The following is a 13,101-nucleotide window of genomic DNA, read 5'->3' as shown; positions in this document are numbered from 1 at the left end:
TTACTTTTGCCCCAATGATGAAGGGTGTTTATGGGGGATTGAGGTAGAGCATGGGTCCCAGCCATTGTGTTCCCTTTCCTTCAGGTGCAATGATAAAGTGGCGAGTGTTACCCTAGATCAGTTTAGGACATTGTTAGAGTTGACTTGAAGAAATTAAACAAAACGTCTATTGGATGTGATAGATTGATAGATGTTGTTAGAGGTTATTCTCAATATATTTTTTTGCGCATTGTTAAGCCTAATGAGTATGATGTTTAAGTAAGGTTATAAGACTGAGTTTTTTTTTACGATGCCATGAAGAGATTGTGCGTTAAAAAGTTCTGCAATGATTAATTACTTTAGTGAAAGGTCTAATATGATTGTCTAATATATATAATATAAGTTATTGATAATTTCATATTTTATGTAAATATAAATATAAAATAATTTAAATATGTAAAACAAATATTAAAAATTGATTCAGCTTTAATTCAATTTACAAAGTTGATATTGAAACAATTAGTGGATTTGAGAGTACTTTAATCACAAATTCTCATTTGCTTAGGAGGGGAAGGACAAGTCACCTCTTCCTCCCAACATGACTAGAGGTGTCCATGGGCCGGGCTGGGCCCAAAAAAAATTTTGGCCGGCGTCCTAGGCCCGGGCCTAGCCTGGCCCGAAATATGGGCCTGAAATTTTGTCCAGGCCTGGCCCGGGAAAAAATCTAAGCCCGGCCCGACCCGACCCATTTTTTAATAAACACCAAAAAATATTTTAAAAATAAAAATAAAAAATTATTTTAAAAATATTTTAAAATTAAAAAAACTAAAAATATATATTTATTATATATTTGGGTCGGGCCGAGCCGGGCTCGAGCAAAAAAAGTGGTGCCCGAGGCCCGGCCCGTTTTCTAAACAGGCCTCATTTTTTTGCCCAAACCCATGTTTCGGGCCTATATTTTTACTCAAATCCTCCCATATTTCAGACGGGCCGGAGGGCCCGCCGTCGGGCTGGGCTAGGCCCCCCGGCCCATGGACACCTCTAAACATGACCGGCAAAAACAGGTAACTTCCACAACTTGACCGGTTAAAAGAGTCAACGTTTATAAATAGAATAATCTTAGGGTGCATATGTCCCTCGAAACACCCGCATCTCTATCTGTTATGAGCCGATCTCTCACAAATCTCATTTTCGAACCAGATCCTTTCAGTAATTTCTCTCTTATATATAAGAATTCAAATAAAAACCTATATAAACACCTCTTTTCAAACATTTCTCTCTTTCTTCTCTCAAATTTCCCTCCATTTTGTAGCTTTATTGTTTGTAATTTCATAATTTTTTAATGAAAAATAATGAATTTGTTCAGATTTGTATCAAACTGTGATCTGTTTTTGTTTTTTGTTATTTCATTCATTTCCTCCCAAGTTTCGTGTTTACCCTTTGAAAACTTCAAATTTTGTTATAGGGTTCAATTTTATTAGACTTGTGTGAATTTCGATCTGCTTTTTTCCCTCGGTGTTTCTAAGAGGAAGCCCATAATCTTTTTGGAGGATTTTTTTTGGGTGAGGAACAAAAAAGCGATGGCAGAACAAGGTGGCTTGGAAGGTAGCCAACCAGTGGATCTTTCCAAGCACCCATCTGGCATTGTTCCCACTCTTCAGTAAGTCTCCTTTTTGCCTCTCGTCTTTGTATTCTGAAATGTATACGTTTTCTTTGTGCAATAAATTTATATGTATGCGTAAGATTTGGTTGAACGATGGGATGATCTTTTAGGTGTAATGGAGATGTGTTCTCAATTAAATCGTTGGGGGGGGGGGGGGGGAGTGCTTTTGGGATATGGGTGTTTGAGGTTTTGGTGAATTTCTAACTTGAATGGGATGTTATTTGGCTGACCAGAGTTTGTGGATGATATCTTGTATTGCAGACCTGTAGTCAATTAAATCATTGAAAATGAAATCTTTTTGGAGCAAATATATTATGTGTGTGTGTGTGTGTGTGTGTGTGTGTGTGTGTGTGTGTATCAAAATTTTCTTTGAAATGATGAGAGGGAGTTTTGAGATGGGTTTTGGTTGTATTTTGGGAAGAGAAATGGTGAATTTAGGGGCCATGATATGTCAGCTTGTGTTGTCTATGGCTTAAAGTATGCTTCTGTTGAGAATATCATTGGAGTAATGTAATAGTAGAAAGCTTTAATTCGATATAATTGGAGTAACATTGTGTTATGTTTCATTTGATGCGTTTGATATAATAAAAGAGTTTCGTAGATTTCTTTGGATTAATTTTGATATGAATGATAAATAAATTACATCAAATACGATTGTGCAGGCTTAGCCCACTAGCCTACAAATGAAATCAAGCTCATCTGGTTTAATCATGTATAAAACTTGAGTCTTGTTCTTAGTTAAACCAGCCAAACACATAAATTGCACGGGGCTTGACTTGTTTTTGGCTTGGTTACTCGTCATTAACTGATCTTAACAGATGTAGGAAACTGTTGCATTCAGTAAAATCTCTTTATTAACAATTCAGATTGAATGGTTTATTGAAGTTCAGCATCCGAGCATATATCCTTTCTATGGTTGTAAGGTTTTAATGATTCAGCAACTAACAAGGTGTGGATCTGTATCGAACTTTTAACCAAAAAAATGGAAAGTTTTTTTTTTTTTCCCAATTTCTTCTATTAAATTGTGCTCTGATTCCTTTATGGATTGGGTTTGACCACAGTTGATATTTGGAAATCTTAGAATTAGTCTTACTGTGTTTCAAGGAACATTGTATCAACTGTGAACTTAGATTGCAAGTTGGATCTTAAGCAAATTGCACTTCAAGCTCGAAATGCAGAATATAATCCGAAGGTATGCAGGGGATGGTTAAATTCTAGCTTTCTTAGTTTGTGCAGCTTCTCTATCAGCTGCTAATATATTTGGATGCTAACCTTTTTATTTATAAAACAACCTACAGCGTTTTGCTGCTGTCATTATGAGAATCAGGGAGCCAAAAACTACAGCTTTGATTTTTGCCTCTGGAAAGATGGTACTTCCATTGGAATTAAAATTGCACTTATTTTATTGTTTTAAGTATTGAAATCCATAAGTAAATAACTAGTGCTTACATCAATTGCTTGAGCCCAAGCATGTTATCTTTGTTTAATTATTGATTTAGTTATTTACTAAAACAAATTTTCTTGCTTTTTCAGGTTTGCACTGGTGCTAAAAGTGAACAGCAATCTAAACTGGCTGCAAGGAAGGTAAATATTTTTCTTTGAGATGCTTTTTCCTTCAAATGCGTTTGTGAACTATGTTTCATGTGAATTTGTTGTGTGATTATATGTGTAAATATATTCTATCATTAGGATAGTTGGATGCAAAGATGAAAGCTATAGCTGACATTATTTTTGTGCTTTTAGTATGCCAGAATTATCCAAAAGCTTGGTTTTCCTGCTAAGTTTAAGGTACTTACATAATTCCTTTTTCTCTTATACAAACCATGCTCATAAAATTCCATGTATATAGACTAATATCTCTTCCTTCGATGATGTTTTACCCTACTCATTTTTAACCTTTTTGTTGTGATCGGCAGGACTTCAAAATTCAGAACATTGTTGGGTCCTGTGATGTCAAATTTCCCATCAGACTTGAAGGTCTTGCATACTCCCATGGTGCCTTTTCAAGTGTAAGTGGTGTTCGTTGTTCATTTTTTGTTTAGCTGTTATTTAAGAATATTGGACATGTTTCCTTTCCCAGTATGACTAGCTGGCTGTCTGAGCTCTTTCCTATGATTTGTATGGACGTACAAAATGAGCCTTTTCTTTGTGACTTGCTGGCCCTTAAGGGTGTTAAGCTCAAGGGATTGAGGTCAAAGATCTCAGTCCAATGATATTGAAATTTGAAACATCATTTGTAATGAACTTGAGACTGAGTTTTCATTTAGCTAGTAAACAGCCTTGAAACATAAAAATAAGTTTGGTCTTATAATATGCTATGTATTCTTGGATTTGATTCTGTTTTGGATGAGGTTGAGATAATTAGTTGCGTCCGTTACATATTTGATGTCCAGATTTTGCTTGTTTGGTTTAACGACTGTGACTTATCTTTGATGTTGTTTAAATACAGTATGAACCTGAACTCTTTCCAGGCCTCATCTATCGTATGAAACAACCGAAGATTGTGCTTCTCATTTTCGTGTCAGGGAAGATTGTGATCACTGGAGCCAAGGTGATTGCTTTCAGACTGTTCATCAATTCCACATTCTATGTCCGACATAATTACTAATTTCTCTTTGTTGGAGTGACTCAGGTTAGAGATGAAACATACACAGCCTTTGAGAATATATATCCAGTCCTTACAGAATTTCGGAAGAACCAACAATGGTAGGAAGCTACACCTTGTCCCCTATCTCTGAAATGATTGACAAGTGTTATTTGTTTTCTTTTTCCGGTTTTGCTTCAACTGATCTTTTAATTTGCTGGCAGATATACCTTCGGATGGGACTTTTATTTGATTTGGTTATCAGCCATGGTGCATGGAGTTGGATTCGTAAGTGTGAATATATAAAGAATGGGGAGGCTGCTTAAATGGATGGTATATCCTTCATCTAAGCAGTAATGTAGGACATTTTGGTTTTAGTGATTAAAATTTTGATCCTTCATCTTAGTCTTAGGAAACTTTGGGTACCTCGTATATGCTATAATGTATAATTGTTAGCATATTGCAATTTTGGATATTATATTAACCAAGTTAAAATTTTCTGAGTGGAGATAAACTAGTTGAAGAAAGACAAACTCGAGTTCATTCTAAACTTGGAGTTTGGCATTTGATTGAGTTCAAGTGAGCATAATTTTTTAAGCTCGAGCTTGGTTAAGCAGTGTGAAAATGGACTTCCCTCTCACTCTCAGGGCTCTGCTGAATTTGCAAACCGAGCTGCCATTTTTATGGTCTCTCCTTCCTCCCAAAGCCATTTTAACTACGTAGGGTCCATATAAATCAAAACTTAAAACAATCAACGGCTCGATGGAATTTTTTCATGTCTTTTTTGTCTCTCCTCACCCCCCCCCCCACGTGACTCGATGGTAAACATCCAGGCGAAAAGCACTATGATGGTTAACAAAGTCTACAACAAGGTAATAGCGCTTTTAATAATTGAATTATACTCTACTAGGAAATTTCACAGGTAAGATGTGTAATTTGGACTTGGTCTTCTTGACACTTCGGCTGTGTGGTGAAGAAAATTAATGACTACAGCCACTTTTCAGGGTGGCAATGGAGTTGTGAAAAAGGTGGAAGTAGGAAAAAGAAAATAAATTAAGGAAGATGGGGAGTTTGATTGGTGGAAGGGGATGAAACAATAGAATTTGATTGGTGGAAGGATATGATAAAGGAACAAAATGGAAAGAGAATGAGTTTTAAACACATTTATTTTATTTTTCTACTTTTTTTTCATTGAACTTTTTTTTTAAGCCCGTTTAAAAATTGGCCCAAAAACCATAAGGTCTTTAATTTTATAAACGATATATATATATATTGTTAATGAAATCATATATAAAGTTAAAAAAATATTTTATGAAAAATAATCTCAAAGAATGCATGCTTTCGCAATTAAATCAGGATTTTGTTTTTCACGTGGTATATTACTTTCAATGCAAATGTAAGAGTAGTAACTTTTGAAGGGCAGGTTTGGAGACACATTCCAGAACTAATAGAAGGTCGCCTACTACTTCTTGAGGTAATAATCCGGTTATTCCTAACAACAACTGAATATACTTGTTTGTAAGATTAAGCCATGCAAAATTTGGCTCTATGCAAATGTTAGTTGTAAACTGTAGTGGTGAGTAAATGGCAAGCTAACTTCTGGTTGCAGTGGATTCAACTGAATGCAGTTTGGGACAACGTGATAGCTATTTTGGTTGGTGTTTTGAAGCTCTTTTTACAAGTTTAAAGAGATTCTTATTTGGCTATTAACTATTTGATATCAAAATACAAGTACGTATCTAATTATCTCCGGACTGATATACAGAATACATGTATCGCGTCATTTGGAAGAAGATGGCTAGTATTTGATATCATACATGTTTTAGTTTCTTACTTTAGCAGTTGGTCTTACAAAATTAGGTCAATTTAAAATATGAGTTAAACTCAAGTTCGAACCTTCAAGGCCTGCCGGGCCCGACTTATTTTTAAATTTATAATATTTTATTTTATGCTATTTTTATATATTATGTAATTTAAAATATATTAAAAAAATAAACCAATAATAAATATATAATACTACTATAATGTATATATAAAAAATTTTAATAAATAAATTTTTTTATAAATTTGTTAAATATTAAAATAAAATAAATAATTTTTAAAAAATATGAGCGGGCCTAAAATGAGTTTGAGTTGATTTTTTACAAATATGAGCGGATTTAGACAAAACTTTAGGTCTATATTTCGAGTCGAGCCAAACTTGAACAAATATAAAATAAGTTAATATCATACTTAAGCTCAACTCGAATTGGACCCAACCCGACTCAACTCATAAACACACCTACTAATATCGAAAGCATCTAAATTCAATGGACAGCTCACCAGCAAAACTTGCACAAAATTCAATCTCTCAAAAAGGCCCTCACCATATTGCATCAAAGAAAAATTGCAGTTATATTGTATTACCGGGTCGATTTAAAGTTATAGAAAGACAATAATTTACAGTTAAAAACTGAACTGGTCAGAAGAGCTGTCCATATTGCCCAACTTTTTATTTTATAAACTATTATGCATTTAGGATACACTTTCTTTCGGAAAGTGAGAGAGTTTGAGTAAAAATATAAATTTAAAAAATAAATTTAAATAAAAAATAAGACTCATTTTTTAAATAGGTCAGACCTTAGGTAAGATTTTTTGATTCGGTCTAGGCCCGAAGCAACTGTTTTGCTGTTGTTTTATTACTTTTTGCTATTATATTGTTACTATTTTATTGTTATTTTTTAGATACTGTATAACTCTTGTTTTATTACTAATTTTGTTACTATTTTAGAAGCGTTTGCTTGTTAAGTTACAATTATCTTAGTGTTATTTAAGTATAAAGATTGTTTAATGTATTTTCAATTTATTGGGAAACAATTATTTTAATATTTTTAGTGTATTTGATGTATTATATTTTTAAATTTATTTTTATATAAAAAATTAATACGGACAGGCCGGGTTGAGCCTGGGTTTAACATTTTTATTTTGCATTGGGTTTGAGCAGAATTTTAGATCCATTTTCGGGTTGGGCTTGGGTCTATAGAATAGAGATAAAATTTTGCATCATCTCAACCCAAACCTGATCCATAATCAGGTCTAATCCAATTGAAATTCGCAAAAAGTCATAAGGAAAAAAAAATTTAAAGGACTGAAAACAATGGAAGAGAGCAAGGAGATAATTAGCCTTTTCTTTGTGAACTGCTTAGTTTCACTTTTTTGACCCTTGAAGGATGCTAAGTTGAAGGGATTGAGGTCTAAGTTCTCAATCCAATTATATTGAAACATCATATGTAATTAACTTGAGAATGAGTTTTTATTTAGGAAGTATGGACACGGATCATCCTGTCTCTTATCGGTGTCGTATGTGTGTTTGACGCGGACACTCGTCGGATACGTATGAGACACACCGGAATACGTAAAAAAAAAAAAAGAGGTTGGATACGGTCCCGACACGAGTATCTAAAATTGGACACGGTGACGATGGATAGAGACCCCAGATTAAAAAACCATAGTTGAGCGTAAAAGGGAAAGTAGAGTATCAGATTTTTTTTCCCTTGAAAGTTTTTTCGTGAAAGGAAATGAAAGGTTTTTTTTTCCTCAGGTAAATTTGAAGCAGTCCAAGGTCTTGTCTTGGGCTATTTGTAATTAATTTAAAATACTGAGTTGGATTTAATTTTTGTTTATTATTGTAGGTAGGTTAATGTTCTGTCTTGAGCTACTTGTAAATTAATTTAAAATACTAGGCTGAATATAAAATTTTAGATTTTTAGCCAATAAAATAAAAATAAGTACCTTTTAACATAAAAAATATTGGGCTGAAAAAGAATTGATTATATATTAATGAAAAATATCAATGTTTTCATTTACATTAAGTATTTTAACATTAAAGATATATATAAAAATATTAAAAATATTTTTTATTGTCATATCCGTGTTTTTATTTTTTAAAAGTTATCGTATCGCCTCTCTATATTGTGTTGTACCCATATTGCATGTCCGTGTCCGTGCTTCGTAAATTTTCATTTGGCTAGTAAACAGCCGAGAAACATAAACATATGTTTGGTCCTATGCATTCATAGATTTGGTGAATGAGCCTATTTTGCTTGTTTGGTTTCAGGATTGTGACTAATCTTTGATGTTGTTTAAATGCAGTATGAACCTCAACTCTTTCCAGACCTCATCTATCGTATGAAACAACCCAAGATTGTGATCGCCGGAGCCAGGGAGGGTGATTGCGTTCGGCCTCTGTTCACCCGTTCCTCTTTGTCGGAGTGAGTTAGGTGAGAGATGAGACATACACAGCCTTTGAGAATATATATTCGATCCTTACAGAACCAACAATGGTAGGAAGCTACACCTGTCCCCTCCCTCTCAAGTGATTCACTACTGTTATTTGTTTATTTTTTCCGGTTTCAATTCGACTCATCTTTTAATTTGTTGGCAGATATGTTTTCGGATGATACTCTGATTTGAATCTGTTATCGTTCATGGTGTATGGTGGTTGGATAGGTAAATCCTTCATGTAAGAAGTAAGTAGGGGTAGAACTGCTCATGGGAAGATTATTGTCCAGTTCTGAAAGTTTATTCGAAAAATAAAAAAGTTTAGATAAATACGAGGCCCGAAAAAGACCTTGAATTAAATTTAAAATCCGTTTTTTATACGAGTCAGGCCACGAGCAAGATTTTTTGGCCCGGCTCAATTATATTATGTTATATAAAAATATTATATTAATTATATATATTAAATAATAATTATATGTTTATATTTATATTAAATCAATAACTCAATAATAAAATTCATTACCCAAAACCCCAAAAAGAACTTATCCAACTAAATAACCCAATCCAAAATATAAAATTTTAAAAATTATATTTAATACAACAAAATATTTGTTATATTTATTTGTGTTTTTTAATATATTTTTAATGCCTTAGAAAACTTTTATTTTAATATTTTTCTTAGTCCATTTAGGGTATTATATTTTTTTAAATAAAAACTAATCTTAAAAAAATCAAATATGGTCGGGCCGGGTAGGACTTGGGTTTACCTTTCTTAAATGATGACAAGCTTGAGCAAAAAAGTAAACTCATTTTTTAGGTCAGGCCCAAGCTTGAAAATTGATCTAAATACTTTATATAAACTCGATCCAACCCATAAACATCTCTATGTAGCACATTTTGGTTTCAATGATAAAAATTTTGACCCTTCAGCTTAGTCTTAATTGCACTTTTAACTGTTATGTCATGTCTTGGGAAACTTTGGATACCTTATCATCTATATGCTTAATGTATATCCAGGTCTAGACCTGTTCATGGGTCGGGCCACCCGGCTAGGCCCGAAGGCCCTCCTGAAATGTAGAAGGGTTTGGGCAAAAAATAGGCCCAAAAAATGAGTTTGGACAAAAAAATAAGACTCGTTTAGAAAATAGATCGGGCCTCGAGTAAGACATTTTTGGCCTCGAGCCCTGCCCAAATTCACTAAAGGACGAAAAAAATTATTTTTTTTGTTTTTTAATATTATTTTCTTATTATTTTCTCCTTATTTTGCTACCATTTTAAAATTATGTTGCTACTATTTTGTTGTTATTATTTAAATATTGTATAAAACTTATTTTATTGTTAATTTTGTTATTATTTTAAAGCCATTTGTTAATTTTGTTACTATTATTTTAGAGACATTTGCTTGTTAAGTTGCATCTATCTTAGAATTATTTAAATATACATATTTTTTTTAAATTTATTTTTAATTTGTTGGGAAATATTTACTTTGATGTTTTTAGTATTTTTATGCATTATATATATTTTAAAATTATATAAAAAATAATAAAAATTAATATGGGCGAGTCTGGTCAAGCTTGGATTTTAACATTTTTATCCGGGTCGGGTTTAAGTAAAATTTTAGTCCTATTTTCCGGGCCGGACCTAACAAATAAGCCTAAAATCTTAGTTGAGTCCGGCTAGGCCCATGCACACCTCTATCCAGGTCCAAGTAGTAGAAATTATCAAGATACTATTCAAGTAATATATGACTTTATATAGATAAAATAAATAACTAAATCATCTTTTAACATACAAAACAGAAGAATCTGAGAGAAATAAGGTGCAAAAGAATAGCACATATCTTATATATCTAAATAATCAAAGTTAAATTAGTAAATATGAAGTTAATACTATAAAAATGGCTAATCCTACCATTAAGGGACTTACTGAAGTAAAAGAAGATGATGAAGAAGCAATCTGAACGATAAAATTGCAAGCCCCTTGTGAAATATTCTGTGTTGTAATTATAGCCAAACCTTGAAAGTTACACGCCATGTCTTTCTGATTTTGCACCTGGTAATACATGTTAAATGCGTAAGATGCGTTCCCGTTGGCATCCAGGTTGTTACATGAAGACCCGTAACCGAGAGCCGTGCAGTCGGAGAAAGTGCAAGCGTACTTTATGTTGTCCGTAAGTTTGCCGATGTCCTTGGCATTCGGATTGAACATGCACCATTGCTGTTGAAGATATTTGACATCCTTTGCACCAATGAGGAACTGGTTCTGATTCTGGCCTGAAAGATCTAATGGGAATTTAGGCTGCCCGTCGTACCGAAAGATCCCCCAATGACGCTCAAAATTTCCTGGTGCAACGCTCTTGGCATCCTCATCGATAAGTCCAAACAAGTAAACTTCAATGTATCCCGGACGGAGAGGGGTCCCGGTGTTGGCTGCAAGTCTAGGCAAGAGTCCATTGTAAAATCTCTGAGCATTAGCCATATTGCCATTCTTGTCACCATCAGTAGGCCAACCAACTTCCCCAACAATAATGGGCATATCCCCATGGCCTACTGCTTTCAAAGCCGAAACCAATGTATCAAAGTTGGCATCAAAAACGTTAGTGTACTTAATCCCATTATCCGTGATCGGGTTTCCACCATCGAAGAAAGCGTAATTGAAAGGGAAGTCATCATTTCCATAAAGACTGAGGAAAGGATAGATGTTTACAGTGAAAGGTGCACCATTCTTGGCAAGGAAATCGACCATTTGCGTCATAGGTCCACTGATATCAGTCCGGAACCGGCCAGCAGACGGAACAGGGTTGCTTTCAGGCGAGTTGTAGACATCAGCATTTAAGGGCACAGTAGCCTTTATGGTGTCCCCAACACCGGCATCATTCAGTGCATTTTGAATGTTTTGAAGAGCAGGCACTGTAGTGTTTATAAATGAGCCATTGTAGGACTTGAGAAATGGTTCATTTCCAACAGCAACATACCTGTGAAAAGATAGTGAAAAGGTTCAACAAATTGATAGATCCATTGGCTTCATTTTCGAAGAATACTTCAAATATATGAAATAACTTAAAAATACTTGTATGCAACACTAGCACTCGAATCCGAATAATGTAAGTACACAAGTGAAGACACTTTCTTCTTCCTATTCCAAGTGTTAATCACATTTATGCAAATATAACCTTAAACACACTCCAAATATATAAAAGAATCCGTACCCAAACCCGAGTAAGATCATCTAAATGAAGAATTAGAACAAGTTTCCTTAATGCTAGTTATAAAAAATTCCAGATTAAGCATTTATTAAATGGATCAAAATCCTCAAAAGAAGACAATAAGAAGATTTTCTCATCAACTTAACCAAATCTTTAAAAAATGGTCTAAACACCGATCAATCAAAACCTCAAAAACCCAACATCAGAGAAGATAAAAAAAATGAAAAAGAAAATGAGCTTACTTAATGTTAACACCTCCTTTGAAGTTATATATGGTGATATTCTTCTTAACCCATTGTTTAGCACGATCATAGCTGTTCATAGCAAGAAGCTGATCGTTTGGAATGGCAACCATTACTTCAAGATCACTCCCTGAAAGAGCATCCATAGTCTTTGAATCTGCATCGAAAAGCTTCACTTTTTTAATCCCATTGTCTTTCAACATCTGAACCACTGTTTCTGGAGGTAATTTATGGGTTGCCATTGTGCCCCAATTCACACCAAGACCATCAACAAACCCACCAAAGAGATGAACACAAAGGAATGTCGGTAATAATAATGTTGCTAGAAACCCAGAATTACCCATGCTTTTGTTAGGATTTTTAATGAAAAAATTTCAAAGAAATATAAAGGGGATGAAGCTTGAGGTAAGGCTAAAGGGGGCTGTAAAACAAGGAAAAGCAAGGCTTCGTTATGACGTTTTTATTTATTTATAAAACTGATGGTTATTTATTGATTAATGAATCTCTGTTAAAAAAGAGAACGAAATGCGATTATTTGCAGGATCAACCGCAAATCAAGCCATTTTTGTGATCATGGGAGAGAAACAACACAAAAACAATCCTTGAAACTGTTTTTTTTAAAGAAAAAACTGCAAAAAAGAGAGAATATTTGTGTATGTTTTACTAAATTGTTTTTGAAAAAAAAAAAAGGGAAGAAAAAACAGAGAATTGGTTATGTTCTTGGGGCATCAAAGAGAAAAAGATTGAAGCTTGATTGAATATGAAAGATGGGTTTTGTAGGAAATATTGAAGACAGTGAAGAAAACAGAGGAAACAATGGCAAAAATTAAATTACGCGTGTTTACAACAGTACGGGAAATTTTTTCAGAAAAAGCAAGAAAAATAAGTTAGCAACCTGAAAAAGGTTGAGAGAGATTATTATAAACGATTATTGTCCTCTAGTAACGGTATTATAATAACAGTAGAATACTAAATTAGCTTTTTTAATTTTCTAAAAAATGTTTGTATAATAAAATATCAAATTGTGTAACGTAAATATTAAATTTAAATTTTTATTTTAGGACCTAAAATAAAATTTTAATAATTAGGTGATTATTTATGTAGTTTACTCTATAGATAATAATACCATTAGTAGGGGTGTAGTTAGGGGATTGATAAGGTCCCAACC

At 33.6% G+C, this 13,101-nt stretch overlaps 2 protein-coding genes across 2 annotated transcripts; one reads left to right on the top strand and one right to left on the bottom strand.

Moving 5' to 3' along the window:
• The first annotated feature begins 1,114 nt into the window (after positions 1 to 1,114).
• Positions 1,115 to 4,776, top strand: LOC105782439 (TATA-box-binding protein). Its single transcript, XM_012607178.2, has 9 exons — positions 1,115 to 1,639; positions 2,747 to 2,834; positions 2,941 to 3,012; positions 3,176 to 3,226; positions 3,386 to 3,430; positions 3,559 to 3,651; positions 4,092 to 4,193; positions 4,275 to 4,348; positions 4,451 to 4,776. Coding segments are annotated over exons 1-9 (606 nt in total). The 5' UTR covers positions 1,115 to 1,559; the 3' UTR covers positions 4,452 to 4,776.
• A 5,442-nt stretch (positions 4,777 to 10,218) lies between these two features.
• Positions 10,219 to 12,786, bottom strand: LOC105782437 (glucan endo-1,3-beta-glucosidase 8). Its single transcript, XM_012607176.2, has 2 exons — positions 11,934 to 12,786; positions 10,219 to 11,460 (listed from the first exon to the last, which is right to left on the bottom strand). The coding sequence occupies exons 1-2, from the start codon at positions 12,275 to 12,277 to the stop codon at positions 10,350 to 10,352; spliced, it is 1,455 nt and encodes a 484-aa protein (XP_012462630.1). The 5' UTR covers positions 12,278 to 12,786; the 3' UTR covers positions 10,219 to 10,349.
• Positions 12,787 to 13,101: the final 315 nt, after the last annotated feature.

This window comes from Gossypium raimondii, chromosome 13, assembly GCF_025698545.1.
Source record: "Gossypium raimondii isolate GPD5lz chromosome 13, ASM2569854v1, whole genome shotgun sequence".
NCBI classification, from domain to species: domain Eukaryota; kingdom Viridiplantae; phylum Streptophyta; class Magnoliopsida; order Malvales; family Malvaceae; genus Gossypium; species Gossypium raimondii.
Note: the sequence above shows the minus strand (reverse complement) of the source record. Positions and strands in the feature narration are given on the sequence as shown.

What these genes read in the sequence shown, in the direction of transcription:
- LOC105782439 (XM_012607178.2), top strand. Translation starts at nt 1,560, where the DNA reads ATGGCAGAACAAGGTGGCTTGGAAGGTAGCCAACCAGTGGATCTTTCC. An exon ending in ATGCAGAATATAATCCGAAG is followed by an intron (nt 2,835 to 2,940) that starts GTATGCAGGGGA and finishes AACAACCTACAG; the next exon opens with CGTTTTGCTGCTGTCATTAT. An exon ending in TTGTGATCACTGGAGCCAAG is followed by an intron (nt 4,194 to 4,274) that starts GTGATTGCTTTC and finishes GGAGTGACTCAG; the next exon opens with GTTAGAGATGAAACATACAC.
- LOC105782437 (XM_012607176.2), bottom strand. Translation starts at nt 12,277, where the DNA reads ATGGGTAATTCTGGGTTTCTAGCAACATTATTATTACCGACATTCCTT. An exon ending in AAAGGAGGTGTTAACATTAA is followed by an intron (nt 11,461 to 11,933) that starts GTAAGCTCATTT and finishes ATCTTTTCACAG; the next exon opens with GTATGTTGCTGTTGGAAATG.